Source organism: Manihot esculenta, chromosome 14 (assembly GCF_001659605.2).
Source record: "Manihot esculenta cultivar AM560-2 chromosome 14, M.esculenta_v8, whole genome shotgun sequence".
In the NCBI taxonomy this organism is placed as follows: domain Eukaryota; kingdom Viridiplantae; phylum Streptophyta; class Magnoliopsida; order Malpighiales; family Euphorbiaceae; genus Manihot; species Manihot esculenta.
Window position 1 is genome coordinate 7,338,149 of NC_035174.2, and position 27,133 is coordinate 7,365,281.

The 27,133-nt window shown below is 33.0% G+C and overlaps 5 protein-coding genes across 10 annotated transcripts; 3 read left to right on the forward strand and 2 right to left on the reverse strand.

Moving 5' to 3' along the window:
- Positions 1-281: 281 nt before the first annotated feature.
- Positions 282-3,984, forward strand: LOC110599890 (hexosyltransferase GAUT11). Of its 3 annotated transcripts, none has more exons than XM_021736493.2 (2): positions 282-1,354; positions 2,165-3,984. In XM_021736493.2, exon 2 carries the CDS (start codon positions 2,184-2,186, stop codon positions 3,651-3,653), a length of 1,470 nt encoding a protein of 489 aa, XP_021592185.1. In that variant the 5' UTR covers positions 282-1,354; positions 2,165-2,183; the 3' UTR covers positions 3,654-3,984. The 3 variants fall into 3 exon arrangements, with proteins under 3 accessions (XP_021592185.1, XP_021592184.1, XP_021592186.1); XM_021736492.2 differs by having other exon boundaries at positions 283-1,354; positions 2,214-3,984; XM_021736494.2 differs by having other exon boundaries at positions 1,217-1,354; positions 2,134-3,984.
- Positions 3,985-4,222: 238 nt separating this feature from the next.
- On the reverse strand, positions 4,223-12,640 carry LOC110599892 (uncharacterized protein KIAA2012 homolog). 3 transcript variants are annotated; one of them, XM_021736499.2, is made up of 5 exons: positions 12,439-12,640; positions 10,019-11,283; positions 7,240-7,353; positions 6,935-7,084; positions 4,223-4,464 (listed from the first exon to the last, which is right to left on the reverse strand). In XM_021736499.2, the coding sequence occupies exons 2-5, from the start codon at positions 10,991-10,993 to the stop codon at positions 4,408-4,410; spliced, it is 1,296 nt and encodes a 431-aa protein (XP_021592191.1). In that variant the 5' UTR covers positions 10,994-11,283; positions 12,439-12,640; the 3' UTR covers positions 4,223-4,407. The 3 variants fall into 3 exon arrangements, with proteins under 3 accessions (XP_021592191.1, XP_021592189.1, XP_021592187.1); XM_021736497.2 differs by having other exon boundaries at positions 4,223-4,618; XM_021736495.2 differs by having other exon boundaries at positions 4,223-5,621.
- A 3,891-nt stretch (positions 12,641-16,531) lies between these two features.
- LOC110600612 (cytochrome P450 CYP736A12) lies at positions 16,532-18,199 on the forward strand. Its single transcript, XM_021737482.2, has 2 exons — positions 16,532-17,233; positions 17,329-18,199. The coding sequence occupies exons 1-2, from the start codon at positions 16,532-16,534 to the stop codon at positions 18,151-18,153; spliced, it is 1,527 nt and encodes a 508-aa protein (XP_021593174.1). The 3' UTR covers positions 18,154-18,199.
- Positions 18,200-19,631: 1,432 nt separating this feature from the next.
- LOC110631055 (protein BREAKING OF ASYMMETRY IN THE STOMATAL LINEAGE) lies at positions 19,632-21,369 on the forward strand. The gene is made up of 5 exons (XM_021778764.2): positions 19,632-19,771; positions 19,961-20,304; positions 20,432-20,548; positions 20,835-20,995; positions 21,089-21,369. The coding sequence occupies exons 1-5, from the start codon at positions 19,684-19,686 to the stop codon at positions 21,195-21,197; spliced, it is 819 nt and encodes a 272-aa protein (XP_021634456.1). The 5' UTR covers positions 19,632-19,683; the 3' UTR covers positions 21,198-21,369.
- Positions 21,370-21,379: 10 nt separating this feature from the next.
- On the reverse strand, positions 21,380-26,841 carry LOC110631054 (protein MICROTUBULE BINDING PROTEIN 2C). 2 transcript variants are annotated; one of them, XM_021778763.2, is made up of 6 exons: positions 26,473-26,841; positions 26,210-26,293; positions 23,817-24,164; positions 22,842-23,060; positions 22,214-22,382; positions 21,380-21,669 (listed from the first exon to the last, which is right to left on the reverse strand). In XM_021778763.2, exons 1-6 carry the CDS (start codon positions 26,761-26,763, stop codon positions 21,650-21,652), a joined length of 1,131 nt encoding a protein of 376 aa, XP_021634455.1. In that variant the 5' UTR covers positions 26,764-26,841; the 3' UTR covers positions 21,380-21,649. The 2 variants fall into 2 exon arrangements, with proteins under 2 accessions (XP_021634455.1, XP_021634454.1); XM_021778762.2 differs by lacking the exon at positions 21,380-21,669 and having other exon boundaries at positions 22,021-22,382.
- Between the last annotated feature and the right edge of the window lie 292 nt (positions 26,842-27,133).

Below are 27,133 nucleotides of genomic sequence, written 5' to 3' on the forward strand. Positions count from 1 at the left end.
AATTCCCAAACAATGCTCAATGCATGGGGCAAAAATATATGGTGATAAAAAGGCAACCTTGCCAAACACCGTGAGAAAGAAGCAAGTCTTTACTGGGACCTATTTCCAAGCACCTTACATACCAGATCACCTCATGTTATTGGACGTCATATCAACCAAATGGGTGACAGGGTACCCTAGCATCTATCAAGATATCATGAACCAATTTCCTTTTTTTATGTATAAGCTTTCTCAAGTTGTATTTTACTTGCCACTTTCTATAGAATGAACGACCTCCTGTACCAAACAAAACTAGCACTCCGCTGCTTATCCTCTGTCAAAAGTGGCCAAACAAAGCTTTCTTATAAGTAACGATTTCCCTCGTCACCTCATACCACTATTAGACTGAAATTGACTAAGCTGGTGGGGGACATCCACTTCTACAATAAAACGTCATAGTTTGACTCTTTGGGCAGGTCCTTTTGCAGTAAAAATCACATCATGTCAGCAACACAGTATCCAAAATCTGTTGAAAAGATAGGTGGTGAGAAAAGAAAGCTAAAATAAAAAAAAATAAAATTTGTTTTCACAAGGGGAGTAAAATTTCCAAGTTGAAGTATTTTTGGTAAAATATATAGTAGTAATGATTGTTACGTTCAGCTTTAATGGCTATGAGCTCTGACACAAAAAAAGGAGAGCTTTAATGGCTATAAATAAGCAATCACATCACATGGTCTCAAGTTCTCTGTCTGGCCAATTCCTTTTTAGTTGCTTGCTCTTTTCCTTCCCTCTCAATATGTTCACTTGACACAGAGCTCCTCCACACCCTAACCCGTATTCACAAACAAAAAAAGAGCCCATCTTTGATTGAAATTCTCTAGTTTCTTCTTACTCTACTGTTCAAACATAGATCGCCGTCACATTTCTTGTTAGTTGTTATCTTCTCCAATCTCTCTTAGAGCTCCACCTTTTCCCGTCCTTTTGATCATTGCTTATCAATTATTTGTTATTGGTTCTTGACTGCCCTTCTTTTTCATTTATTTCGTTGTTGTGTGATGTTACGTGTATATCCTATGTGATGCTGCTGGTGAAGAGTTTGTTACTCGTATTATATCTCTGCCGACGTCTTGATTGTTTCTTGATATAATCTTAATCTGGGAAATGCACGGATTTGAATTCTTGGTTCTCTGGTGGTGAATTGTGGAGAGCAGATCGGGGAAATATGCAGAGGCGGGCGGCCGATAACCGGCGCCCGGTCAGAAGGAGGTTATCACAGTGGATCTGGGCGCTTCTGGGGATGTTTCTGATTGCGGGGCTAGTTTTATTTATGTTTCAACACCATCACCATGAAGATCAGGTTACGCAGCCCATACAGGTAAGAGTACAGAGATTTTTTTTTTTTCTAGCTTGATATTTTTTTTATCTTTCTGTGCTTGGATTTATGTGTTCAGTTTTGCAAATTAAGTGATTCTTATAATACCCATTTGATCTTTCAGCTTAGGAAGTTCATCTAATTGACAAGACATGCTTAATATCAAATTTTGTACTTTGGATGCTTTATTCCGACATGAACTACTCTGCTTTAGGTTTGTAATAATTAAGGTTTAGAAAGTCTTATATTGTACGTTAAGATATAAGCTGATTAGCTGAAACACCCAAGGCAGTTTTGTATATGTATCAGTATATTCTTATCTTATTTTTAATTTAACTACGTGACGTTGAAACACCTTAGCTCTGTGTTTGGTTGATTTACTTTACGTCAAGCAAGGCAATTCCTCTGCTTCCCATTGTTCTCTTTCCCTTGAACCAAAAAATAAGCTCTTAAATTGGGACTTGCTTGAATATCTTGTCCATTTAGTTACTACCTGGCTTTACTTGCCGTTCTGCAAATGTGGGAGGTCTATTAATTGATGACCCATAAAGTATATCCTATCCATATTAGCAAAATTGTTGTGCCACTTTTCGTTCCATTTTGCTATCAGTTTTGTGCTAAGCACAATAATTTTGGAGATCAAATTGAGTAACTTGTACTATGATTTTGAGCTTTTAGCATGTGTTTTATTGAATGTTCCATTCCCATTAGTTAATTTGGTTTTATGGCACTGCATTATCAAACTAATTGGAATTCTGATGTCATTAATTCAATATCTTCAGAATGGGATTAACGGATACTTGTACGTTATAGGCAGAGTGTTGTGTAAAATATGCGACTTACTCTGCCCATCTTTTCCCAGGAGAACCATGCAAGGCCAGAGCCAGTTAACCATAAAGGCTTGAACTTCACTAAGGAAATATCAAGTGCTACCTCATTTGTGCGGCAGTTGGCTGAGCAAATGACACTTGCTAAGGCTTATGTCATTATTGCAAAGGAGCACAATAACCTCCACCTTGCATGGGAGCTAAGCAATATGATCAGAAGTTGCCAGCTTCTGCTTTCAAAATCTGCCATGAGAGGGGAGTCCATAACTCAAGAAGAAGCAGAGCCAATAATCAGTAGCCTGTCCTATCTAATCTTCAAGGCTCAAGATGCCCGTTACGATGTAGCAACTACCATAATCACAATGAAGTCTCATATTCAAGCCCTTGAAGAACGTGCAAATGCAGCAATAGTCCAGAGCACAGTGTTTGGGCAATTGGCGGCTGAAGCTCTGCCCAAGAACCTCCATTGCCTAAAAGTAAAGCTCACCACTGATTGGCTTGAGAAGCTGCCCCTTCAAGATCTTGCAGAGGAGAAAAGAAATTCTCCAAGATTGGTGGATAACAATCTCTATCACTTCTGCATATTTTCAGACAATGTGCTGGCTACCTTTGTGGTTGTCAACTCCACAATCTCCAATGCTGACCATCCAAAACAGCTAGTCTTCCACATAGTCACGAATGGAATCAGCTACGGAGCTATGCAGGCTTGGTTCCTCAGTAACGACTTCAAAGGGGCCACTATAAAAGTGCAGAATGTAGAAGAGTTCTCTTGGTTGAATGCTTCTTATGCTCCTGTTGTCAAACAGCTTCGTGATGAAGAGTCACGTTATAATCAGGATGTGAAGGGAGAGCCAAAACTGTGGAATCACAAAGACCTGTCTCTACTGAATCATCTTCGCTTTTACATCCCTGAAATCTATCCACTACTGGAGAAGATAGTTTTTCTTGATGATGATGTAGCTGTCCAAAAGGATCTTACACAACTTTTTTCATTGGATTTGCATGGAAATGTCAATGGAGCTGTGGAGACTTGTCTTGTAGCATTTCATCGTTATTACAAGTATCTCAATTTCTCAAACCCAATCATCAGCTCAAAGTTTGACCCACAGGCATGTGGATGGGCATTTGGTATGAATGTTTTTGATTTGGTTGCATGGAGAAAGGCAAATGTGACTGCGCAGTATCATTACTGGCAGAAGCAGAATGGTGATGGAACACTGTGGAAGCTGGGAACGCTTCCTCCTGCTCTTCTGGCATTTTATGGACTGACAGAGCCGCTTGATAGAAGATGGCATGTGTTAGGATTGGGATATGATGCAAACATTGACAGTCGTCTGATTGAGAGTGCTGCGGTTATTCACTTTAATGGGAACATGAAGCCATGGCTGAAGTTGGCCATTGGCAGGTACAAGCCTCTGTGGGAAAGGTACATGAATCAAACTCACCCGTATTACCAAGATTGTGCTACATCCTGATAATGGATAATTTATGTGATCTCTTCATTGTAAAGCCAGAATTGGAAAATTTTAACTTCACTAGGAGTTCTGTTTTCTTTTATTTCCTTCCCTTTTTCTTATACGTTTCTGAAAAGAAAAAGAACAAGTTCTATACATTAGAGAATCTAAATTTAGTTAGGTGAAGAGGTGTGGAGAATTCATTTTTGGCTGATGGGGTTCTTTCTTCCCCTCTGCAAGCTGTAGAAATATTTGTTCATGAGCAATTCTTGTAATAATTCTTAAGATCTTTTGGATTATAATGTAAGTGAACATCAGCCGGATTCTTGATATTATAATGAGTCTTGAATATGCAATCTTCAAACTTTCATCTGTAAGCATCAAATTCTACAGTTCTTTTTTGCATTTTGGTTATCATATCCGAAATTCAGACTCGAGACTTGAGGAACTCCTGTTTACTTGTGTTAACCCTCTTGTAGTGCGACCCGCCGCTTGGCAGATGCTTAATTTATCTTACTGCATTAATTATACTTCTTATGAAAGAGAAAATAATCATTTTCACCGTTCTATGGAATTCATCACTCAAGCTCTGACAAGGAGAATAATAAGGTTTTTCATCTTGCATAGGCAATCCAAAAGTCAAGAGAACCGCTGGCTATAAAAGCAAAAAACCAAATCTAGAAATATTATGCAAATCTATACCTTTCCAACTCTTCACAAATAGTTGGTTCTGTAACGCTCAGATCTTAGTGCACTAACCACCAGTGTGCTGACGTTACAGCCCTAGTACTTGACAAGCTTGTGAGCTAATAAAGGAAAGTTTTCTTCCAACCTGCCAAAATTTTGAATCCTAAGAACAATACAAAAGAAGAAGAATTCAACACAACATTTCACGACACAACGTCATATATGATTCAACACAACTTTCATTCCATTTCAGCTTGCACACTTCTGCCCCTTTTCTTTCTGCTATGGAGCTTCTTAGACTGCTACCAGCAAATATGAAAATCATAAGCATACAAAATCTGGGTCACACAACCATTCAGCTAAATGCTACTACAGTAACAACTACCAGCTAAAGCTGACTATTTGAATTCTTTGTTATCATTCACCTCTGTTAAACATCAAGTCCGCATTAATATTTAATACTTGTAAATCCTTTAATATTACTAGATTGCTATGGCAAACAGAACAGAAGCACATGAAATCCAAGTCATACAATTATTCAGCTAAGTCATACAATTATTCAGCTAAGTGCAACAACAATAACAAATAAGCCGGATTAATTAAGGCTGACTATATAAATTATTTGTCACCGTTCAGCTTTATTAGACATTCAATCCGCATTAATATTCAAAACTTGTAAACCCTTTAATATTACTCTTCTTTACGTCATTTTAAATCACCCTCTTCCCTTTTTCAACTCATTCTTCTACTAACTTGTTACACTTTCATATTAGGACATTAGCACTCAGTTAGACATGAACAAACCATCTTAAACGACCCTCTCATTTTATCTCCTATGTGCTACACGCTTTCTCCAATGGATGTAGTCATCTCTAATCCTATCCAGCATCTTGTCACCAAACATCCATCTTAACATTCACGTCTATCATACTCGTTTTGCACACTAACTTGTATCGTCGTGTAAAAGATTATAAACATGGTTATTACTATGATATTATCAAAAGGCTAAGGACCTAATGGCTTAGTTATGACAAGATTCTGACAACATATGCTCAACCTATGTAACAGAATTTAACAAAATTTTGGAAAAAAAAAAAAAAAAAACTATGTAACAAAAGGATTGGCTAGACTGATCAAAATTTGGAAATAAATCATATTTTTCGCGAATCACAACATAAATTTCTCTTTTGCATGAGAAATCAGCTTAAATTTTTCCTCGGCTTCAATTTGTTGGCGAATGTCACTCCTTGATGCTCGATCTGGATGGAACCTAAGAAGAGCTTGTTTATAAGCAGCACGTACCTGGAATTATAACTTTTAACAGATAAGGAACAAAAATCACCAAAAACCAAAATAACACTTGCGGGAGAGCAGGTCAGAAGGAAAAAGTGATATTGATGTACCACCTTTCTGAGGTATGAACACCACATGAAAGATATATATTACTAAGCAATTTCGAAAAGAAAATGCCAGCCAGGATTCAACATTCAGTACCATGTTTGATTTACCAAATGGAATTATAATTCCCTGATCAAGTAGATAACACTTCTGTTAACTAAAAATGTTCGTTGGCCTCATTTTTAAGGTTTCATAAAGATATTAAGAAAAGGAAAAATATTAAGAAAAGAAAATTTAGCAGGATTTCTATTGTATTGGTTTGTAAAATACATGGTTGACATTGTAAGGTTTTAAACTATGATGTTAAATTTGTAATAACATTCAAAATTCAAGATGTTTAATATAATTATCAATAAAATTTAATTGATAATATCCTGAAAGCGAAACATAGCAACAGCTGAGGCAAATCAAATACCCACATTGCTTATCTGCCTTGTATATTTCTTCCTCTACTAACATGAAGATAAACAATATAATGTGGGGAACTAATGTCTAGACATCTCATTTCATGATTTCCACGACAGATATTTTTAAGATGTTTAGCAGGTAGCTTGACACTAATTTTGAAATTATTATTCGAGAAATATATTTCATTTCCACCTAATTTTAGAATGATTCAGAAAACAAAAACATCATTAAAAAAATTGGAAGTCCTAGCATACAAAGAACATAAGACCTGTTCATCAAAATTTGTATTGAATTCCATTTGGGGAAAAAAAAGACCCTTAGAAAGACATGATTTTGGATATTCAATTTTTTATTTCTGAACAAGGATCAGAATGGAACAAGGAAAAACTAATAAATGGGAAATATAACATAGGTTCGGGTAGGAAGGAAAAAACAACAAAGGAACTAAACGTTCTGGTTGATGTTTTACAATTCATGCACTTAAGATTGATAATTCAGTTGCGTATACAAAAATCTAATTAGCAGAAGATGCAAGGAACTATAAAGGTGATGAAACATAAATGAATTGTTGGTTGATTATGCCAGAAAGTTGATAAAGGGGAATACTATGGGGAATGACATGTGAATAAGACAGGTGGTCAACTGTATCCATATTAATTGAACCTATTCCACTTGCAATGGAGTATTTAATCAATAAAGCAGTGCATTCCATCACACTAACAATTCTTCATATTGGTGCAGCAACCAGTAGAATGACTATACCTAATGGAATAACTATTTCAATTTTCAAGTAATAGGGCACTACTCACCTCAGAAGGCAATGGGTAAAGACCACCTTTAATATTGATTCCAAGGCCATGAAGAAGTGAAGCCATATCTTTACTATTAGCTTCCAGTTTATCCAATTCCCTCCTTACCTCAATGCGAAGCTGCTCTTTCAAATTCAGAGTTTCCTCATCCTGTAGTCGGTGTCATCATTCATAAAAATATGATACACACTAGAAACTACAAGGAATTATGAGAATACCCAGAGTATAGAATAAATGATGTATTGGGTAAAAGATATAACAAATATATAGGTGAAGAGTGAGAAAGAGCGGGTAAGAACCCAAACCTTTTTCTGTGCCTCTCGAACCTCTTCCACCCGTTGTTTCTGTCTTCTCTCTGTTTCCAATAGACGTAGAGTCTCAGCTTTTCTTCTTTTGCGTAAACGCTGGGCTTCTTCTGCCTGTAAAAGGATAAGATTATCTTTCATATGCAGGATATTCCCCTCTTATCTTTATTAGTGGTGTTAGTTTTTAGTTGACAAACAGGCTAAATAAAGAAATGATATCTAACCAAAAGACATTTACTTTCTTTAGAAAAAGAAATGACCTAATGGAACTAGGAAGGCACAACTCAATACTCAAGGCATGTATATACCCTGACTCTCTTTGATTATCCCTCCATTAAACGTATCGCACAATCTTATTACACAATCTGATTAGTGCACTGTCCGTTACAGGATAGTATCTCCATGAGATGGTTTTGAAGGATTACATGTATCAGATTCCAGTAAGCTAGCACTTGCATTTCAGACCCTCCAGGAAACATTTTACAGCAAGAACCAATACTTATAAGATCAACCTTAGCCGATTCAACTTGAACATGACCATTGCATAAAGTGTTAATTAAGTGTTAAATCATCCTTGATTCAGATGCCTCATCAAACAATTACCAGAGTTTGAACGTCATTGCCAATCTCTTTGGAGGCAAACTTTATATTCTGGTACTTGCTGGTGCAAATGAAAGGGGCACAAAGGTGTCTGGGATCAGTTGGCTGCTTAAAGAACTCCAGAGTCTGGACAACTAATAGAAAAGTTGATTCAAACACAAAGTTTTTTAATACAAAAACACAAGGCTGTGATTAAAACAATAGGTTACTTTCAAATCAATTTATGGTACATGTGAGACAGAGTACTTTTCCAGCTGTGTCTCCCATTGTTATGTAGAACAAAGAAACTATTAAGGTTTATAAAAGTTGAGAATCACTGGTACAGGGTATTATACCTAGAATCCAAGATAGCTTAGCAGATGGCACCAATGTTTTGATTAAACTGCCAATCCAACTACTATAGATCATTGAAAGTTGATTACAATTCAACAACTCTTGCTTGCACCAGCAAGTAATTAGCTGCTCTTAATTCATGCAACCCTACCAGGTGTTATATTAAACAAGCATGACAGTGTGGAAATTCAAAGATGGTTAGTCAAGTAATCATGTAGAAATCTCACTGTTTATATGTGCACATTAACAAAACAAGTGAAGAAGTTATTAAAAGCTCATGTAATTATAAACATGATGATTGACTGATTGTATTTCCTTTATAATAATGTGATCATGTCGTAGGTAAAATGAGAAACCAGACTTGAGAACAAATCATTTCCACACATTGATGACAGCCAGCATTTTTGCTAGGAACCTCATACCTCATTGTAGGAAACAAGTCCAATGAACTTTGTTAAAATTGCACCAATAAAGGTGACAACTATTTTCCCTCAAATTCCCTATCCTTTAATTAAATAAGGTCTTGTGTAACCAGGAAAAACATAGCAAAGTTCAAAAGTCAATTGAGATAAACACACGAAAGCAGAGGAGTTAGAAATAGAAGTTAATCGTATTTTTCCATTCAGTGCTCTACATAAATAAGTAGAAAATTTCTTAATAGGGTTGCAAATCTTTTGTGTATCTGGATCAGACATGCTAAAATTAGGGCTGTTCATGTTTTGGTGCATGTGATTTCTAGAGCTGACTTGACATCATGGGATTCATATTTCCTCTCATTGACACTGAACAATGAAGCAAACAAAAAGAGCACATCAGTTTCATTGGAATGTCGGTTCCGGCAATTGGTCACACTGATTACCCAATCACCAAACATCCCAAGCCAGTTCTAGCAGAAAAAAGGGAAAATAAAATAATACCTAATGTGGACAAGGACAAAATTTATGCAGGAAGCCGAAAAATGCAAATTTTAGGATCCAATTTGACTTAGCTTTGCATTTGTAGAGAACAGCCAATACCAAGAAGAACATGGATCACACCTGATAAAGGTGCTTTTACAGCTTCACCAAAAAGGGGATCTACCACCCATGAACTTCTAATGGACCCCTCTAAGAAGGTTGCAGAAAAGGATTAGAAGAGAAGAAGTTGAGGAGAGAGAGTGTTAGGGTTGTTGTGCTCTAGAATTAAAATCTGGCCACTTTTTCATTTATTGGTACTTTTTATTAGGATGTAGAATATCCTTTAGCATATTCTCTTAGTGAGACCCATTATCTAATTTAAATTATTTAATTTGTTATCAACACCCTTCTATTCCTTTTCCTCGAGGTGCATTTGAATCTGTATTTGATCAATTGGGTTTAACAGGGAGGGGGAAGGGTGCGGGAGACTAGAAGTGAGAAACCAAAAAAGTGAAGGATAATAGTGAAAGAGAACATTACAAGTGAAAAAGGAGAGGCAAGGAGACAGCAATGTGTTAAGACAAAAGAATGAGACAGATGAGGTAACAGGCGCACATAACATATCTCAGTCTAGTGATCTCACATAAATGGCATCTTACTTTACAAAGAATATATTAAAACTGTTTCACTCTGTTTTTGATTTGAACTCTTTATACGTCCAACAGATCCCTGACCAATTATTACTGGTTTACAGTATAATTAATCTGCAGCTGACCCACATGACTTGCAACCAATTAACTTCCAGCTGGATTAGTGCAGTTCGATCAATGCCAGTAGTTATCAGTTACATGAAAACAATTAATTAGGATTTCAGTTTCAAAGCAATATAAGAAAATTAATTTTTAAAAAAAGGCTGAAGTCTAATTCAAGACATTTGTGAGAAAATATACCTGACTTTGTAACTCTCTTTGTCTGGATGTCCATTCTTCTTCTTGAGCAAGTTTAAAAGCCTCAGTTTTCTTGAGCATTTCTCTATTTCCAATAATATAGTTTTGAACGTCAGATGGATCGTCACTAATTGAAATAAATAGACGAGGATTGACTTCCACCTGTAGTTGAGTATTTGTGGAAGGTTTGGAAGCACTCTCATTTTCTACTCGAGTGCTGGGAGGATTTTCACACATCTCACTCCAGATGGTACCTTCCAAATCTGTGTGCTGATTCTTTCCATTTGACGTATTAGTAGAACCACCTGCATCTCCATCAATACATGCAGATGGCTTGAAGTTACCACTTTCATGATTTTCATAGCTTGAACAAGGAGTTGGCACTTTAGCTGTTTTCCTTACATCCACATTATTTTGAGAATTGATATTAAATCCAGCAGGACCATCCTTATCCCAAAGAACAGATTGACATTTTGGGGAATTCTCAAACATCTTCTTCCTCAATGAAGCCTCTTGCCACTGTTGACGGATATTTCCCTGATTATCTTCCATGATGTCACAATCAGAATCATCATCCTCACAAGAAGTACCAGAGGAAAATTTTTGGCGATAAAGATAAGACTTTGAGGATAGTTTCTTTCCTTGATTACAAGAATGCTGAGATCTCTTACTTGATGCGAAACAAGCATCTTCACTTCCACCCTCTTCAAAACCATCCAGTGAACTGCCACAATGACCACTTTCATCATCGTCATCGTCAATACAAATAACATTCCTACATGCTGGTTTTTTGCCCTTTCCAGACATGCTAGTATCAGGAGACTTCCCTTCCGAAGTTTCTGGGACATCAATGATGATAAAATTTGGGTTTCTGTCAGCATCAATGTCAATGACATTATTGGCTTTTCCCTTCAATTTGCTCCTTTCTAAAGCCCTCTTCTGAGAATCATTTCTTTGCTGAGACTGGCCCCTTGACATTCTTTCTGCTGTATCTATTTTCTCAATTTACCACAGATGGAAACATACATTAGTTACACAATTTGTGGCATGTTAATATCAGTTGGAAATAGTCCTTCTTAGTCATTTTTTTGGCCATCATGATTCTGATAATTGGATGAAAATTCCAACTTCCCATAAGAGTACAGAAAATGATACATTAAAGAAGATACCACATATACGAGTACCAAGTGCCACCAGTCCTGGAAGTTATTTCACAAACATGGATTCAACTCTTCACCTCAACTTGAACAACACCTTTGATCGTTTGCCTAAGATCAAAAAACAGTGACATAAATAAGAACAATTTTATATTAAAGCAAGCACCACCTAACTAACTACTCCTATTGTGATATGTTTCTGCGTGAATCCACAAGTCCTTATCAATACATATAACATTAAAACTCCCTTAGTTCATGTTGCTTATTTTAAGTTATAGTTATGGATCATGCTTGAACTTGGTAAGTTCACATTAGATTTACTAATTACACAGGAAAACCTTAGAAATTATGACATAATAAAATCACTATCAGTTACAAGGTTTACTTGTAATTGCACTGCAATTCAAAAAAGAAGGTTTACTTGTATAGTAACTTTTGCTGCAAAGGCTCATTGTACAATGATCATGAGGATATAAGATAAAAGCAAAAAGTGAAATTGATACTTTTTTACAATCCACATATTAGACAATAGAACCTTCTTTATTTCTTATTGTTAAATTACACATTAGTTTAGGATATAGGTAATATCTCCCTTAAGCTTAGCCTATTTTCTTAAGATGGTATCAAAGCCCACTTCCCCATCCAATGTTGAGCCTCCTGTAAGTGCTCATATTCTAGGTGTTTGTCTAGGTACGAGGGTATGTCTTAAATCCCACATTAATTTGGGATACGGTAATGTGCTCTCCCTTAAGCTAGTTTTTGGAGATGACTTAGACCTGGCCCATTTTCTTAGGTCTTGTCACCACATTAACATTCACGTGAATATAGACTATAGGGTGCAGAAAAAAACAAATTACTTCCAAGCTTTGAACAAGCTATTGTTCGTCCTTCCATTCACAATCTATCTATGGCACTTCCAATCTCGATAAAAATGACAAAGTGCTTCGCCATGCCACAAATAGATTACCTTCAACATATAAGTTCAAGAAATGCATATTCACGAACCACGACATTTTCAATTAAACCCATAATTAAACAGTTCCCACCTACAGAATATCTTACTTCTTCTCTACCATGACTTAAAACATCCACAACAGAAACATGCAAATTCCTAGGAAATGAAACAGTGGATTTGATTTCAATTTAACTATATCGTAAATTTCAGTATCTTATATCCTTAACTACTCCGTTAGGCTGCCAAGGAAAAATCAACTTCTCCAATGTCAAAAACCAAAGAGAGAATTCAGATGAAGATCAGGAACATACCAGGGGAAGCTAGAAACAAACTCAAGTCGTGGGGCTGCAATTTTCTTTAGAAATCTGATTAGGGTTTGATAAGGAAGCAAATCTGTAGATGTAGAGGGTTTAAGTGGTTGACTTTCCCTGAGAAATCAAGCACCGTGCTTTTACCAGAACTTTGCCTCGCTGCTTCTTTCTCTTTTCGCTCTCTTCACTGAATTTTATAGTTTCTTCCTAATTTTTATACCATTCTCGTCTGACTAAAGGGGATATATATATGGCCAAAGTTTCAATTTAACCCTTGTACTTGTTAGAGATTTCAATTTAGCTCATTTCTATTTTTTAGTCTAAATTAATTTAAAAGTTTTAATTTAAACTTAATGCAATTCTTAGTTTTCTAAGATACATTCTTTTATTTCTTAATTTAATTAAAAATTTAAACACCTAATCTCTTTTTTTAATTTATTTAAATTCTGAATAAATATAAAACGTCTAATTTTATTTTCTTTATTTTAATCTAAAAATTAAAACGTCCAACTTGTTGATTTTAAAAATAAAAATGCCCAACTCATGCAAATTGAATTACCTAGGATTTATATTGGGATATCATGATTTATCATTAAATGGATTATTATTTATTCCTAGCTTCATAGTAAGACTGTATGAAAGAATTCAATTTTTTAAAAATTTTTCATTTGAAAAACAATCATAATTCTATAAAAATTTATTAAATTTTTTTTTCTTAAAAAATGATCATCCCAAATGGAGGCTAAGAAAATAATGAAATATTGAAGAGAAGCAAAGCAGATAAATTAAGTTTGAAAGATTAAATTGAAAAAAAAATTATGCATGAACTTTTTAATTACTCATATATCTACCTAATTACAAATTTAAATTATTTATGTCTATATACGTGTATTTACTAATAATAATTTGTATTTTTAAATTCTATTTACCATATAATTGAATATATTGAAATTTTTTGAAAATTAATAATTTAATAAGTTAAATTGAAGTTTATAAGTACTTATAATTTAAATTATTTTTATATATTGTAATCAACTTAAGGTATTATCATAATGGTTACAATAAGAATATAACAGTTTTATTTTTCATTTAATATGATCCAGATGGAGTTGTATTAGTTCAATAAACTGAAAAAATGAGACGAATTAAAAAGAATTATTTATAATTTAAGAGTAATTATATAAGAAAATAGTATATTTTTGTTTCTGTCATCGTTGATTTTCATACTAATATGAAGTTGATTATAATATTTTTTGAGAATGTGGTGAGTGCTAGCTAACTGATAAATAATCTCTTCAATTGATTGATCGAAGATTTTATTATTACAAATGTAACAAAATTTGTTAAATTGTATTTATTAATTATAATTTTATGTAAAAATTTGTTCTAAATGACAAGTCTTGATTAAGAGTGAAATTATAAATTGTTAAATCTATGAATTAATAAAAATTGTTAAATCCTTCTTGAATTTTGTTGAACACATAAGAATAAATAGCAATTTTTTATAATATGTAGACCACAATATTATAAATTTATATTCTAATTTAATTTTATTAATTATTATTATATAAAAACTCAATTACAGATTATTTGTCATTAATTTTATTATTTAATAGCAATTATAAATTTAAAATATTAAAAAAATTTAATTTTTAAATATTATAAATATTACTCAATTTAATATAAAAGATTAGTTTTTTTTTTTTATTAAAAAGAGGTTAAATTTATATCAAGTTGAAAGCTTTTAAGCGGTTTCAAATTTTTTAAATAATTTTAATTATAATAAAAAATTAATAAAAATAATTTATGGTATAACTTTAATTTTAATATTTTTAAATATAAATTTATAATTATAATTGAATTAGAAATCATAATAAAATGATCGCCAAATTTAAAATTTAAAATTAAAATAAAAAATTCATTTAATTAAAATAATTTATAATTTATAATTAAAATTTAAAATAAAAATAACAAAAAATTTACCGATTAATGAAATGAATTTTAAATTTAAATAAAATCTCACTTAATCAAATATATTATTTTTAAATTTATAGTAAAAATATAATTTAACTACAAATAAAATTAAGAATTTTAAAATTAAGTGAATTCTAATAGTAACTTATAATTTTTTAAATAAATAAAATTATCTTATTAAATTTGATACACTGTGATGTATTAATAAAAAATTTTACATTAATTAAAAATAATAATATAAATTTATCTAATTATGTAGTGGCATTTTATATATAATATTTTATTTAATTCATTATTTTTTTACAAAATAGTTTAATTTATGATAAAATTTCAATAAATAGAATTTAAATGTAAAAAAATCTTCTATAATAAAGTTTAATCAAGAATATCTTCAATCAATTTAAATTTAAATAAATTAATAATATAATTAAATAATTAAATTAAAATTTTTTAAAAAATACTAAAATATAATTATTTTTTAAAAAGATTATAATTTAACTTATGATCATAAAATTTAAATACAAGTAATTTCAATATTAAGAGAATCCTTCCTTGATAAAATTAATGTTAAAAATCAATTAAAATTTAAATAAAATATTAATATAATTAAATAATTAGAATTCATGAATCGAGTTCCACCACCCTTCTCTCTCCTTTGTACAATATCCTACTAATGACTTTAAATAAATAAAAAAAAAAAAGAAAAAGAAGAAATTAAAGGAAACAGGCAAAGGACATATCTAGAAGTAGGGCCGGAATCCACTAAAATGGAATCGAGACTAGCTACAATAAGGTCGGAGTCAACTGATACAAGAATTCGGCCATATGAGCCCGGTCCGGAATTGGACCAGAAACCTATCCAATCCGTATTTAATCAAAACTATCTTAAAAAAGGCAAATCAAATAGCATTGGTTTGATCCGTCTGTTTTTAGAAAAAAAAAAAAAATCTAAAATTTCACATTTAAAAAAATAAAAATTTTAAGTATTACGTTAAGTTTTAAAAATTAATTATTTAATAACGCTACGAGTTGTAAACAAATTTGAATAAAACTGAAACAAAATTGTCTACATCTCTAATTTTCAAGATCAAAACCGTCGGCCTGATTTCGATTTTGACCACGCCCACCACTTGTCTTATCTATTGCCGGTCCATGAAAGGAATTTGCTAATAATTTATAGGCATGGACGATTGTCTCTGAGAAATTTCTTATTCATACAATGGTGCCTATATATCAATCTAATAATTTTTTTATTAATTTTAATTTAAATATAAAATTTAGTAATATTTTAATTAAAATATTATTTATTCATTAATTAAACATACACTCAAACACGTATAAAAATTAATTATTTATATAATTTTGTTTTAAATAAGAAATTAAAAATATAAAAATTCAAATCCGAATTTTCAAATAAATAATATATTTTTATTTCAGTATAAACTAATTTATCAATTTTTCATATATATAGAAGGCTGCAAATTTTTCTACATTTAAGTGGAAGACTTGATTGCGTGATAGACCGAATTGGCCATTGGTCTGAGAACCACCAAAACTTTGAAGCAAGCAATCATAGAAGCCAGTTTCTTTGATTGACTGCTAATATCACCTTCTACTTTTCTACAAAAGGCTCATTCTTCCCGGCTTCACCATTTCCTCTTTTTAAATTCAAAAATTTTCCATCTCAATTTATTAGTTAATTATTTAGTATTAATTAATTTTATTGTTACATTTTGTAGTATACTTAAGAATACTGATAACTTTAATTCCTGGCTTGTTAGTTTTGATAGTAAACTTAGTCCAAAATAATAATTGGAAATATAGAAATGTTAATAGCACTTAATCCAAATACTAAGCAAAGATAATGCAAATGTAAGAAACATTTTCTCCTAATTAAACCCTTCTTGCACGGAATGCATTTTATTGTTTGATTCAAAACTTGCTTCGTTTTTCAATACTATTGGTCTTCTGTGGTGGTGGTGGTGGTGGCGGTGGATTCGTCGCTCCTGTCTCAATCTCAGTGTGTCTCTTCCATTTTCCAAATGCATACTTTTTCTACTCCATTACACATATAAATACTCTTCTTGCCATCACATACTTGTTAAACAAAACCCACAAAATGTCTACTGCGTTATTAGCAGTGGTCTTGCTCCTCCTAATTTTGTTGCCATTCTTTTGGATTCTATGCGTTGCCTTACGTCGGCCAAAAGACCATGCAATTGCTGACCCAAAATTACCGCCAGGTCCCCGAGCTCTGCCCATAATTGGCAACCTGCACTTGCTTGGCATCCGGCCACACCAAAGCCTTTACAATTTGGCCAAAGAATATGGTCACATCATGTTCTTGAGACTAGGCAAAGTGGAAACAGTTGTGGTATCATCAGCTCAAGCAGCTGAGCTATTCCTTAAGACCCACGACGCTGTTTTCGCTAATCGTCCCCAAATCCTAGCTTCCCATTACTTGTCCTACGGTACCAGGGGCATGATTTTTGATGACTATGGTCCTTACTGGCGAAATGTTAGAAAAGTGTGCACACTGCATCTTCTTAGTGGATCAAAAATCGAGTCCTTTGCACCTACGAGAAAGGAAGAGCTAAACCTGCTGGTGGAGACGATCAAAAAGTCCGCCAAGGTGCAGGAGGTGGTGGATGTTAGTGAGGAGGTTGCCAAAATGAGTGAGACTTTGATTTGTAGGATGATATTTGGCAAACGTAGCAATGATAAATTCGACTTAAGGTCACTTATTAAGGAATCCGTGGACTTGGTTGGGGCTGTGAATATTGCAGATTACGTTCCTTTTCTTGGAGCGCTTGATCTTCAGGTAATTAGTTTTCCACATATACTATAAATCTAAAAGTTGAATATTGTTCTTGCAATATAGAACGTTTTGAAAAGTTATTTGAAATGTTTGTACAGGGATTGATGCGACGTATGAAAAAAAATAGAAAGGATATGGACAAAGTGCTAGAGAAGATCATTGATGACCATGATCAAGACGCTCATTGGCAAACAAATGAACAGAAGGATTTCATAGATGTGTTGCTTTCTTTGATAAACCAACAGCCCACCAACTCCCATGGTGATGACCCAGCATACGTAATTGATCGAAATTCTATCAAGGCTATTATACAAGACATAATCGTAGGTGGAGTTGATACTTCAACCTCTTCCATTCAATGGATATTCTCAAATCTCTTAAAACACTCACGAGTCATGAAATGCCTTCAACAAGAATTAGAAAGTGTTATTGGATTGGATAGAATGGTGGAGGAGACAGATTTGCCTAAGCTAACTTACTTGGATATGGTGGTAAAAGAAAGCCTAAGGCTTTATCCAACTCTACCCTTGATTCCTCGCAAGTGCTTGCAGGATATTACAGTCAATGGGTATCGTATACCCAAGAATTCCAGAATTCTTATAAATGCTTGGGCGATCGGGAGAGATCAAAATGAATGGTCAAATAATGCACTAGAATTTTATCCAGAAAGATTCAAGAATACAAACATAGACCTACGTGGACGACATTTTCAATTTATCCCATTTGGATCTGGCCGTAGAGGGTGTCCCGGAATTCATCTGGGGTTAACTAATGTTCGATTTGTTGTAGCTCAACTGGTGCACTGCTTTGATTGGGAGCTACCTTGTGACTTGGATATGACTGAGAAATATGGTTTAACAATGCCAAGAGCCACTCACATTTTTGCTGTGCCAACATATCGCTTATCTGTAAAACATGTTTAATTAAGACGGTTAGATATCAGAACTCTAAACATAATACCATAGTCGTTTGTACTGTTATTTGCTATCCTTTGGTTGAAGTTGTAAGCTTGTAATATTCTAGTTTATATGTTGCAGGATTACAGGAGTTGTCTGAACTCGACAAACTATAGAATAAGGGCCTTGAACCATGAATCAGATTTGGATGGACCCAGATTTCAACAAGAAAGTTTTAACATGTGGTTACTTATAGAAAATAATTCCTATTTTCCATTTTTATAGAAATTAAGAGAATATAATAAATGCATTCACTGTAATAATAAAAAAGTATTTTCTAATTTCTGTTTTTTTTTTTTTTTAAAAAAGTCCACAACAATTGAGGATCCTTTTCTCTCTCCTGCTCCTAAAGTAGTTGATCACTGTAGGATGCAATGTAGGATGTTGAGGATGCGTTTTCAAATAATTTAAAAGAAATGAATTTTTTTTAAAATTTTTTTATTTATACTTAATAGTGTGAGAAATTAAGAAAATTATTTTTTAAAAAAAAATTGATTTTGAATTAAAAGTAAATCTTACTAAGATTTTATTAAAAATAATTTCACTTAAAATTATTTAATTAGTTATTAAGAGTTTTTTTTTATTTTAATTTTAAATTTATTTTTAATTTTTTAATTAATAATTGCTCTTTAAAAAATTAAATTAATTTAATATTAATTATTAATATTTAATGTATTATAATTAATATTAAAAAATCATTATATTATTCTGTTAATTTAAAAAAAAAAACTTCATTTTAATTTATTTTTAACGGTAAAAAATTATATAAAATTCAGAATTTAAATATTATAAAAATAATAATAATAATTTTTTAATCAATGTGATAAAAATAATTTTTATTTATAAAAATAAATATTTATATTTAGTTTAAAAATAATAAAAATAATGAATAAATTAAATCAATTTAAATTTATTATTAACTTGTTTAATATACAATAATTCAATTAAATTTTATTATATTTATATTTAATTTTAAATAAATAAATCTTTTTATGAATAAAAATAAATGAAATTCGATTAATAAAATTTAATTATTTTTCCACAAGAACGCAAAAAGAATTTACTATACAATATCCCCAAAAGCTGTTGATCAGTGAGAATGCTTATAGAGCTTCAAGAGAAAGTCTCTAAATCTCTAACATGTATTCTCCAAATTTAAAACAGGAAGGATTGGACTTTTTATATTTCCATCTATAAATTTTTTTGATGTTAAGACAAAAAAAATTACAATTAAAAGGAAATTACATTATTTGCAATAACAAAGAAGGCAACCAATTATCTGTCCAAGAAATTTCTCTCGTCTTTTACCAAGTCTAGAATCATAACCGACTCTTTGTCAATTGTCATCATGTGTTTTCACTGTGTAACTCCCTAATTCATGCAGTCTTTTATTCAAATTCAAATGGCCATTTCTCTCTCCTAACTCTTCTCCTCTTCTTTTCCTTCTCCCCATTCTCCTCTCAAACTGTTTTCCTGGAAGAATAAACAGAATTAACCATGTGTACGCCATGGCCAACGACCAGGTTTATTCGATGGCGACTCAAAGACTGTGTATCTTGTTTCTTGGCCTGTAGATTTCCTCTGGGTACCTAAACAAACACTTGAGCTTTTCTTTATCTAGCTTAACCTGTCACTTGAACAATAAGAATTAGAGGGTATTTAATTTTTCAAATTTTAAAATTTCAACGGTCACAAAATCTTCAGCATCTCTCTCCTTTATTGGCAATTTTCAATGCTTATTACAAAGTGATTTTCTTTTGTATGGTTCTCGCAGATGATGACCCAGATAGAGTTTGCAGTTCATTGCCTCAACAACCCACGAGGAACATGGTTTTTGACGTCAAGAAGGATGAGAAGAGAGGCAGAAGGGCTGACATAAAATTGTCAAGGCGAAATAGATATAGAAACGAGACACAATTAAATCCTGAGGATGGAAACACTGTTTCAATGGAAAATAAGAGCAATGACCCAGGCTGGCAACATTTTCAAGATGAAGACTACATAGTTTTCTGCTTTAAAGAGGATGGAACCTTTGATGTTGTGAAAGATAGCAAGTCAGAAGAAGCATTGGAGCTCTTTGATTCTGGGAATAGAAATCCAAGGCCTGTTATAAGAAAGGTTAGCAAGGATTATCGTTTTTTTTCTTTTATGTTCTCTTTCTTTTTCTTCTCTATGGGTGTTCATAATCAGAGTAAACAAGTGAAAGGAAGATTGTATGTCTTTGTCTTTTTGTACCGAAATGCAGCTTAATTATAGCAAGGTTCCAGAGACAGTCAAGAAGAGCAGCCATGAAAAAATCTCAAATGCACATGGCAATGATACTTGCCTCAGAATTGGAGAAGAGCTTATTACTGTTGAAGAGGTAAATCAGCTCTCTTAATTCATAGATTTCCACGTAAATTTGAAATCAAAAGTAAGAACATCAGCAATAATCATGTGTTTCTTATTGATATCCATTGGAAGAAAAGTCGGGCAATTTCAATGTTTCAGTCTTGGAGCAGAAATTTGTATCATTGTATAGAAATTTACAAGGCTTGATGATCTCTTTTTTCTAGACTAATAATATCCGGTGTTAATCCAGTTATCAATATTAATCTCCATATAAAAGCAGACTTGAATTTTTTTTTTTTTTGGCTCCTTGTCGGTAGGATGAGGAAGAACAGAACAGCTACCTGGAAATAGAGTCACCTTCCGTTGCCAGCAGCAGGTGCTATAAATTTGAAAAAATGGAAAACCATGGGATGCTCTCTGTCGAATCATGCGATTCCAATCTATCAGAAAGCAGCACAGGATCATTTTCCTTTCCTATGTAAGCTGAAACCCTGTGTTAATTCTGTGAGCTACTAATTCCAAATGGCTTGGCTTTTTTAGTTGGTCCTTAACTTGATTGCATAACCTGCAGATTGCATTGGGAGCTGATGGGAAGTCCTCCACAAATGCCAAAATCGCAGGGCTTCTACATAAAGAAGCAAAAATTCACCTGTGCTCGTTTTCAGTGTTGTAGATTCTAATCTCAACATTTCCATTTGTCTAAATTTTTGTTCTTTGGAGATTGATTGGCTTCAGCATACAATCTTATCATTCAATTACCATTTATCAATAAACAACATCAGACATCTTACCAATAGCTGACTTCTTTTCTATGCCCTTGCCAATATGTGTATATACCATACTCATGCACTCCACAACGATATGGGTTCCTGAACTACAATCTTATATTCAAATTAACAGTGCACAGGGACAGAGTGGTGTCGAAACTATGATAATTTTAACAAAATTATTGGTCTTATATACACCCTACTCATGCACTCCACAACGATATGAGATTCTGAACTAGAATCTTATATTCAAATTATAATAAATTTTACCTTAGCAAGTGTAAGAATCAATAAAATTCCTGCTCAACTCTTACTTTAGCCCCCAAATCCTACCTTTTCTCAGTGCTCCCGTTAAGTATGATGAATCAAGGCCTTCGGCCCTTCGCTACAAATAAGAGCAAGATTTTCAGTTAAGACAGAACTAGAGTAGACCGTTTTATGTTGTTCTCTCATTCGGAAATATTGATTATAATTTTCCAGTCCATCTTCTGATAGGTTACCGGTCATAATAAACTGTGTTTCTTGGGTTAATCATGACCCAAAAAACTTCAAACATTTTTCAAATTTCACAATTATGAAATATTTTTATTTTAAAAGATTTAGTATTTTGGAGAGATTTAAAAGGGCCGATTTTGCAATTTTGATGGCAATTCTTCAGCTAGTTAATAACAGAAGATGAAAGCAGAAAGTAATTGACGGAGAAAAGAAGAGAAAAACAAATCATGCTCAAATAATATGACAGGGGAGATCTTCAGTAGAATATATATAAAATAGCAAGGCAAACTACCCATTAAAACTTGAAAAGGGAAAAAGAAGATGAAGATGAAGAAGAAAAAAGTATTAATCCCGTTAATTAAATACGTGTTTGACCTAGTGTACAAGTGCTCCATGAGAATGTCATCAAACCCCACCATTGGAAAAGGCCTTACCAGCATTCATACTACTGGATCTAAAAACAAAAGATTGGAGACGCAGTCTTGCGCTGGCTGCAGCAGCAAGAGACTCTTCATCCTGCTTTTCCTTTGCAGCAGCAACCGCAACGACATAAGCTTGACTTGCTTCTACCATTTTTTGCATCTCCCCATCATCAAAATCATCCTGCAGAAATGTGGCTCAGTAGCGTACCAATAAGCGCAAGTAAATTAATGAAGCATAGAAGCAAACAAGCTTTCTCATGTGTTTATTATCATATTAAAAATGAAAAGAAAAAAAAAATAACTTCCATATTTTTTTTAATAAGATCATTTTTACCAAGTTATAACAAACCATTACATAAAAATTCAACCCACAGTAGTTTTTTTCTTTTCTAGGCAATACAGCTGGCAATAAAACCATAGTATGGCGATGCCATGCATAAAGAGTGATAAGTGAAGATTTTGGATGAAATGGTTTCTGACTGCTGTTTGCCTTTCTCCCACTATAATCCATATGACCAAGTATTAAAAAAATGAAAAGGGCGGAGGGGAAGAAATCTGAGGTAAAAAAAAAAAAAGAAAAAGAGGGTAAATACCAAAGCAAAAACAGATTAAACATGCACAAAATTGGCTATGTGCTTACAATATCAGGAAGATTGTCTACATAGTGTGGTTTGACATCATAATCTTCAAAATTTGTCGTGAAATCATTATTTGTCAAGCCTTCAAATAACATCATGAATGTTGAAATGCCACCATGGAGAGCATCTAGGTCTTCCAGGAGCTCATCTGCTTTCCTATTGGAAGTCATTGCCTCCCACTGTATCTTTTCCAGGGCAGCTTGCTTGTCCGCAAGCTTGATCTGTACAAAATTACAGCTGTTACTAACAAAACGAAATGACTTTCAACAAGGAGGAGGTTTATTTAGGGTGGACAGAAAGAGTGTCTGTGGCTTTACTTCCACATTTAAATGTTGACATAACTTGGTCAAGATCTGAATTCTGAATGACAAATAATTTCAAGGATTTAATATTCACTTCGCATGGACAATTACTGGAAAAAAAAAAATTATATTTTATAAACTATATATGACATTGTATTTTAAAAGAAAAATGAACATTCAGTTTAGTTTCAAAACATTATAAGATTTTTAAGTTCAAACCGGTGTCCAACTGGTGCAGCCTAGAAAAAGAATGGATCTTTAAGCTAGCATCATAACATTCCAAATCTCTATGCACTGAAAATAATGAAAAAAAAAATCATATTTAAAGCTATATACAACATTGTATTCTAAAAGAAAATGAATATTTAAGTTGTCTCAATCTCAAACTATTGTTCCACCTAGTTCTCCCTAGAACAAAAATGGATCTCAAAGCATGACTTTGAACCATATAAACTGCCAAGTTTTGCATCCAATGAAAGTTGAATCTGTGAGATCTCAAAATTGACTGCGATCACTAGTATCAGAGTGCACTCACAATATATACTATCATCAAATCAACAATTATTGTCATGTCATTACATTTTATTAATAAGCAAGAAATATAATTCATAGTAACAAATATATTGGTTCGTCATGCTTATAAATGATACAAGCAAAGGGATCGAGCTTATGTACCTTTGCATCAGAAAGTTGTAGTTGAGTAGACTTAATTATGGAATCCTTCTCTGCAGCCTGCTGTTTTAGTTCGTCAAGTTCTGAGTGAACAACATTCATCTGGTTCTTTGAAATTTCTGCTGATTTTAAAAGTCCATCTTTCTCCAATAACTTCCTTTGTAGATCCTCAACTTGTTCCCTCAATGCGACAAGTTCTTTAATGTCCTTTTCTGTAGCCGAAGCCCTTGAGGAAAAGTTATCAGCATCTTGATTATTACCTGCATTCTTACCTGGGTGCTTGTCTCCTTGTTCCCTTTTCTTTTTTGCTGGTATAGATTGAATTGTATTCCTTTCTTTTGGATCAATTATCTTCAACAACCAAAAAAAGGGCAAAATAAGTATCTGATGGAATATTCACATCCATATATAGCAAAAAATTGCCTCAAGAAAAGATCAACATAAACCACAGATGCACCATACCAATACCAATTACATCAATTGAATGCTGATGAGTAAAGTAACCATCAAAACAACAATTAAAAAAAAATTGCACATTCAGTTTATGTAACTAAATCTTTAATATGAGGATTTAGGATATCACACATTTAATTTCCACGAATTACAAAAAGTGTGTTGCTTCAAGGCATAAATAAAAACATTATTCAAGGCCTAATCAAGTTATGCCAGCACTAGCATAATGCAAAACATGCAAAACTAAAAGGCAAATGTTGAGGAAAAAAAATGCTTGTAGTTTATCACTTTGACACTAAGGGATGGAAAATCTTTTTCACCATTTAGTGTTATGAGATTTCATCTGTTTTCACTTCAATAAAATTTTAGCTAAGATTATTATTAAATTCAAACAATATTCCTATAGCATAAAATAACCCGTTATATGAAATTAAATACTTTATGATACCTGGAGTGTGTGTGTGTGTGCTGTCCATAAACAAATTGTCCCATAATAGGGAAAATCATGTAACTATCATAAAGATATCATACGTGATAACACTCAAGTCTAATTGTCACTTTTTGAGACTTTGGCACCACATATATGTGATTTTTAACCTTAGAACAACACTAGAAAATTTTGCCTTAAATATCAAAGCATTTAAAAAAAGGTAATTTTCTGAACCTTTTTTCCAAATAATACAACTGTATAAGTAAATTTAGTCAAAATGTCACATGAATTTCAGCATTATGACCAAAAGCCAAAATGTAACAGGCCATATTGTATGGCTTTTTTAGCTTGGATAACCACATAGTACCATTGAAATTATTCTTTCCTAAGTAAAACATACGTAATCGTTGTGCAGAAGCCTGAGCGCTTTTAATGGTGTGAAAACAAACAGTTGACCGTAGCTCAACTGCAGAACAAGTTTGCATGGTAGTGCAAATCCCAAGTTTTGCTCTTGCCCTTTCATATACTTATCATTCTTAGCTTAGGCAACCCTTCCCTTTGTTCAATGTGCTCAAGTCATAGACAAAGCTGACGATGGACTTCAAACACTTTAATTCAACTTAAACAAAAGAGCAATTCAGGGTAAAGAAGTATGTGATAAATTCAAATCTATTGGCATATCTAATAGCAAAAGTTTGACCTTGTGTTTTTTTCTCAATGGACTGCAATCAAGACAACCAAAGAAGGGAAATAACATATTTGGAAACCATCCAAATGGAAATGCTAGTTTTTGATCAACAGAAAATCTTGACAGATTTAGTAAGGTTTTTAAGTTGTTTAAGTAAAGTCAATACCTTGTGAAAGAAAACCTAAATAATAAAATGTGAAGCAAGCCGTTTATGGTTATGTAGAATATACAACCTTAAGACAACTATGTTTGAACAACCATTTAATCCTTCACAATTTCCGCTGCAAGAGAAATAGAGGAAATAAAGCTTTTGTTAAAGTTTTTGCAGCTGGTGGAAAACTACTTAAAGCAATCTTCTTTTTCTCTTTCGGTAGAGAATGATTTTTTGGCGATATCATATTGCAAAGCACCAAAGTCTATTGTGCATAGTGGGAGACATATATGAAAATAAAATGGAAAATTAGCAGTTGGATGCAATTGAATAGAAACGAAATGAAAATTCAATAGAAAAACAACTAAACTTTATTTCATTGCATTACATTAGGCTTCATTATTTTCTACCAAAAGTGCACTTAATTTGCCATATATGCACAACTTGACAATGTGTCATCAAGATCCTAATAAATTATCATCGCAGTTGAGTTACATTAATATTCCTATACTAAAAGTTAACAAGAAAACTTAAAGCTTACCCCTTACACCGATAAAATGTACTACTTCACATGCCAAGAGGAGGAATTAATAATACGAATTTGGCAATGAGAGGAAAATAAAATAAGCGCAAATGCTCAACATAAGTAAAGAATTAAAATTTGGAAATTTTACCCTATTGCATAAAGATTCTCTGGACCGCATCTTCGTGTATATCATCGAACCTCGCCGTGTAAAAGAACAGTTGGCTTTCCGATGCTACACAATATTCAAAGCAACACAGCAGGGTCACTTACCTTGTAAGCTTTAGCTCTAAAACCCAAATTCTTCACTCTTCATGGAACTTAACAGAGTCTAAGATCACTACCAGCATTTTTTTTTTTTTTTGGCTTTTTACACTTAACATATAAAATGCACAAGAGAGGGATAGAAACTACAATGAGGGACTCGACGAGAGGGAACAAGTCAACGAGATTGTCGAAAAGCACGCGATCGACATTGCCAGATGCTCCAGTTATGGAAGCAGGTGTGGAAGTGAGGGCGGAGAGCTGGGACTGAACACGGCGGAGAGCTGGGGAAAAATTATCGTCGCCGGACAGCCATGATTTATGGTCCCCGAAATTGGAATTTTCCTGCAAATCTACGAAATGCTGAGAATCATCCATCGTTTCAGGATTTGATTCTTTTGCTACTATGAGTAGATAGACTGATTGCACAGCGCTTGGCATACGAGAGAGAGTTGCTGAGGAATGCTTGAGACTGAATTTTGGAACTGGGCTTCTTTTTTGGACATGGATATCTAGAGTAGACCGCAAGATAAATTCGAATTGCAAAAGTGCCCCCTTCATTTTTCAAATTAAAATATTTTATCAAATTAGATTGTTGAAAATAAATATAAAATGCATAATAATTGCAATGAAATAAAGCGAATAATTTATTGCAATTTACATGTTATTTTATTTAATAATATTTCAAAATGAAAACAAAAATAATATAGCATAAATAATTAATAAACAATATCATTTCATAATATAAGATAAAGTTATATATTAGAGAGCATTGATTAATTCATATCTCTTTCTAATTTAAAGAATATGA

What these genes read in the sequence shown, in the direction of transcription:
- LOC110599890 (XM_021736492.2), top strand. Translation starts at nt 1,202, where the DNA reads ATGCAGAGGCGGGCGGCCGATAACCGGCGCCCGGTCAGAAGGAGGTTA. An exon ending in AGGTTACGCAGCCCATACAG is followed by an intron (nt 1,355 to 2,213) that starts GTAAGAGTACAG and finishes ATCTTTTCCCAG; the next exon opens with GAGAACCATGCAAGGCCAGA.
- LOC110600612 (XM_021737482.2), top strand. Translation starts at nt 16,532, where the DNA reads ATGTCTACTGCGTTATTAGCAGTGGTCTTGCTCCTCCTAATTTTGTTG. An exon ending in TTGGAGCGCTTGATCTTCAG is followed by an intron (nt 17,234 to 17,328) that starts GTAATTAGTTTT and finishes ATGTTTGTACAG; the next exon opens with GGATTGATGCGACGTATGAA.
- LOC110599892 (XM_021736495.2), bottom strand. Translation starts at nt 10,993, where the DNA reads ATGTCAAGGGGCCAGTCTCAGCAAAGAAATGATTCTCAGAAGAGGGCT. An exon ending in TTCGAGAGGCACAGAAAAAG is followed by an intron (nt 7,085 to 7,239) that starts GTTTGGGTTCTT and finishes CACCGACTACAG; the next exon opens with GATGAGGAAACTCTGAATTT. An exon ending in TTTACCCATTGCCTTCTGAG is followed by an intron (nt 5,622 to 6,934) that starts GTGAGTAGTGCC and finishes TTATAATTCCAG; the next exon opens with GTACGTGCTGCTTATAAACA.
- LOC110631054 (XM_021778762.2), bottom strand. Translation starts at nt 26,763, where the DNA reads ATGCCAAGCGCTGTGCAATCAGTCTATCTACTCATAGTAGCAAAAGAA. An exon ending in CTCTCGTCGAGTCCCTCATT is followed by an intron (nt 26,294 to 26,472) that starts GTAGTTTCTATC and finishes AATATTGTGTAG; the next exon opens with CATCGGAAAGCCAACTGTTC. An exon ending in GAGAATCTTTATGCAATAGG is followed by an intron (nt 24,165 to 26,209) that starts GTAAAATTTCCA and finishes TGGTTGTTGAAG; the next exon opens with ATAATTGATCCAAAAGAAAG.
- LOC110631055 (XM_021778764.2), top strand. Translation starts at nt 19,684, where the DNA reads ATGTGTACGCCATGGCCAACGACCAGGTTTATTCGATGGCGACTCAAA. An exon ending in GGCCTGTAGATTTCCTCTGG is followed by an intron (nt 19,772 to 19,960) that starts GTACCTAAACAA and finishes TGGTTCTCGCAG; the next exon opens with ATGATGACCCAGATAGAGTT. An exon ending in GGATCATTTTCCTTTCCTAT is followed by an intron (nt 20,996 to 21,088) that starts GTAAGCTGAAAC and finishes CATAACCTGCAG; the next exon opens with ATTGCATTGGGAGCTGATGG.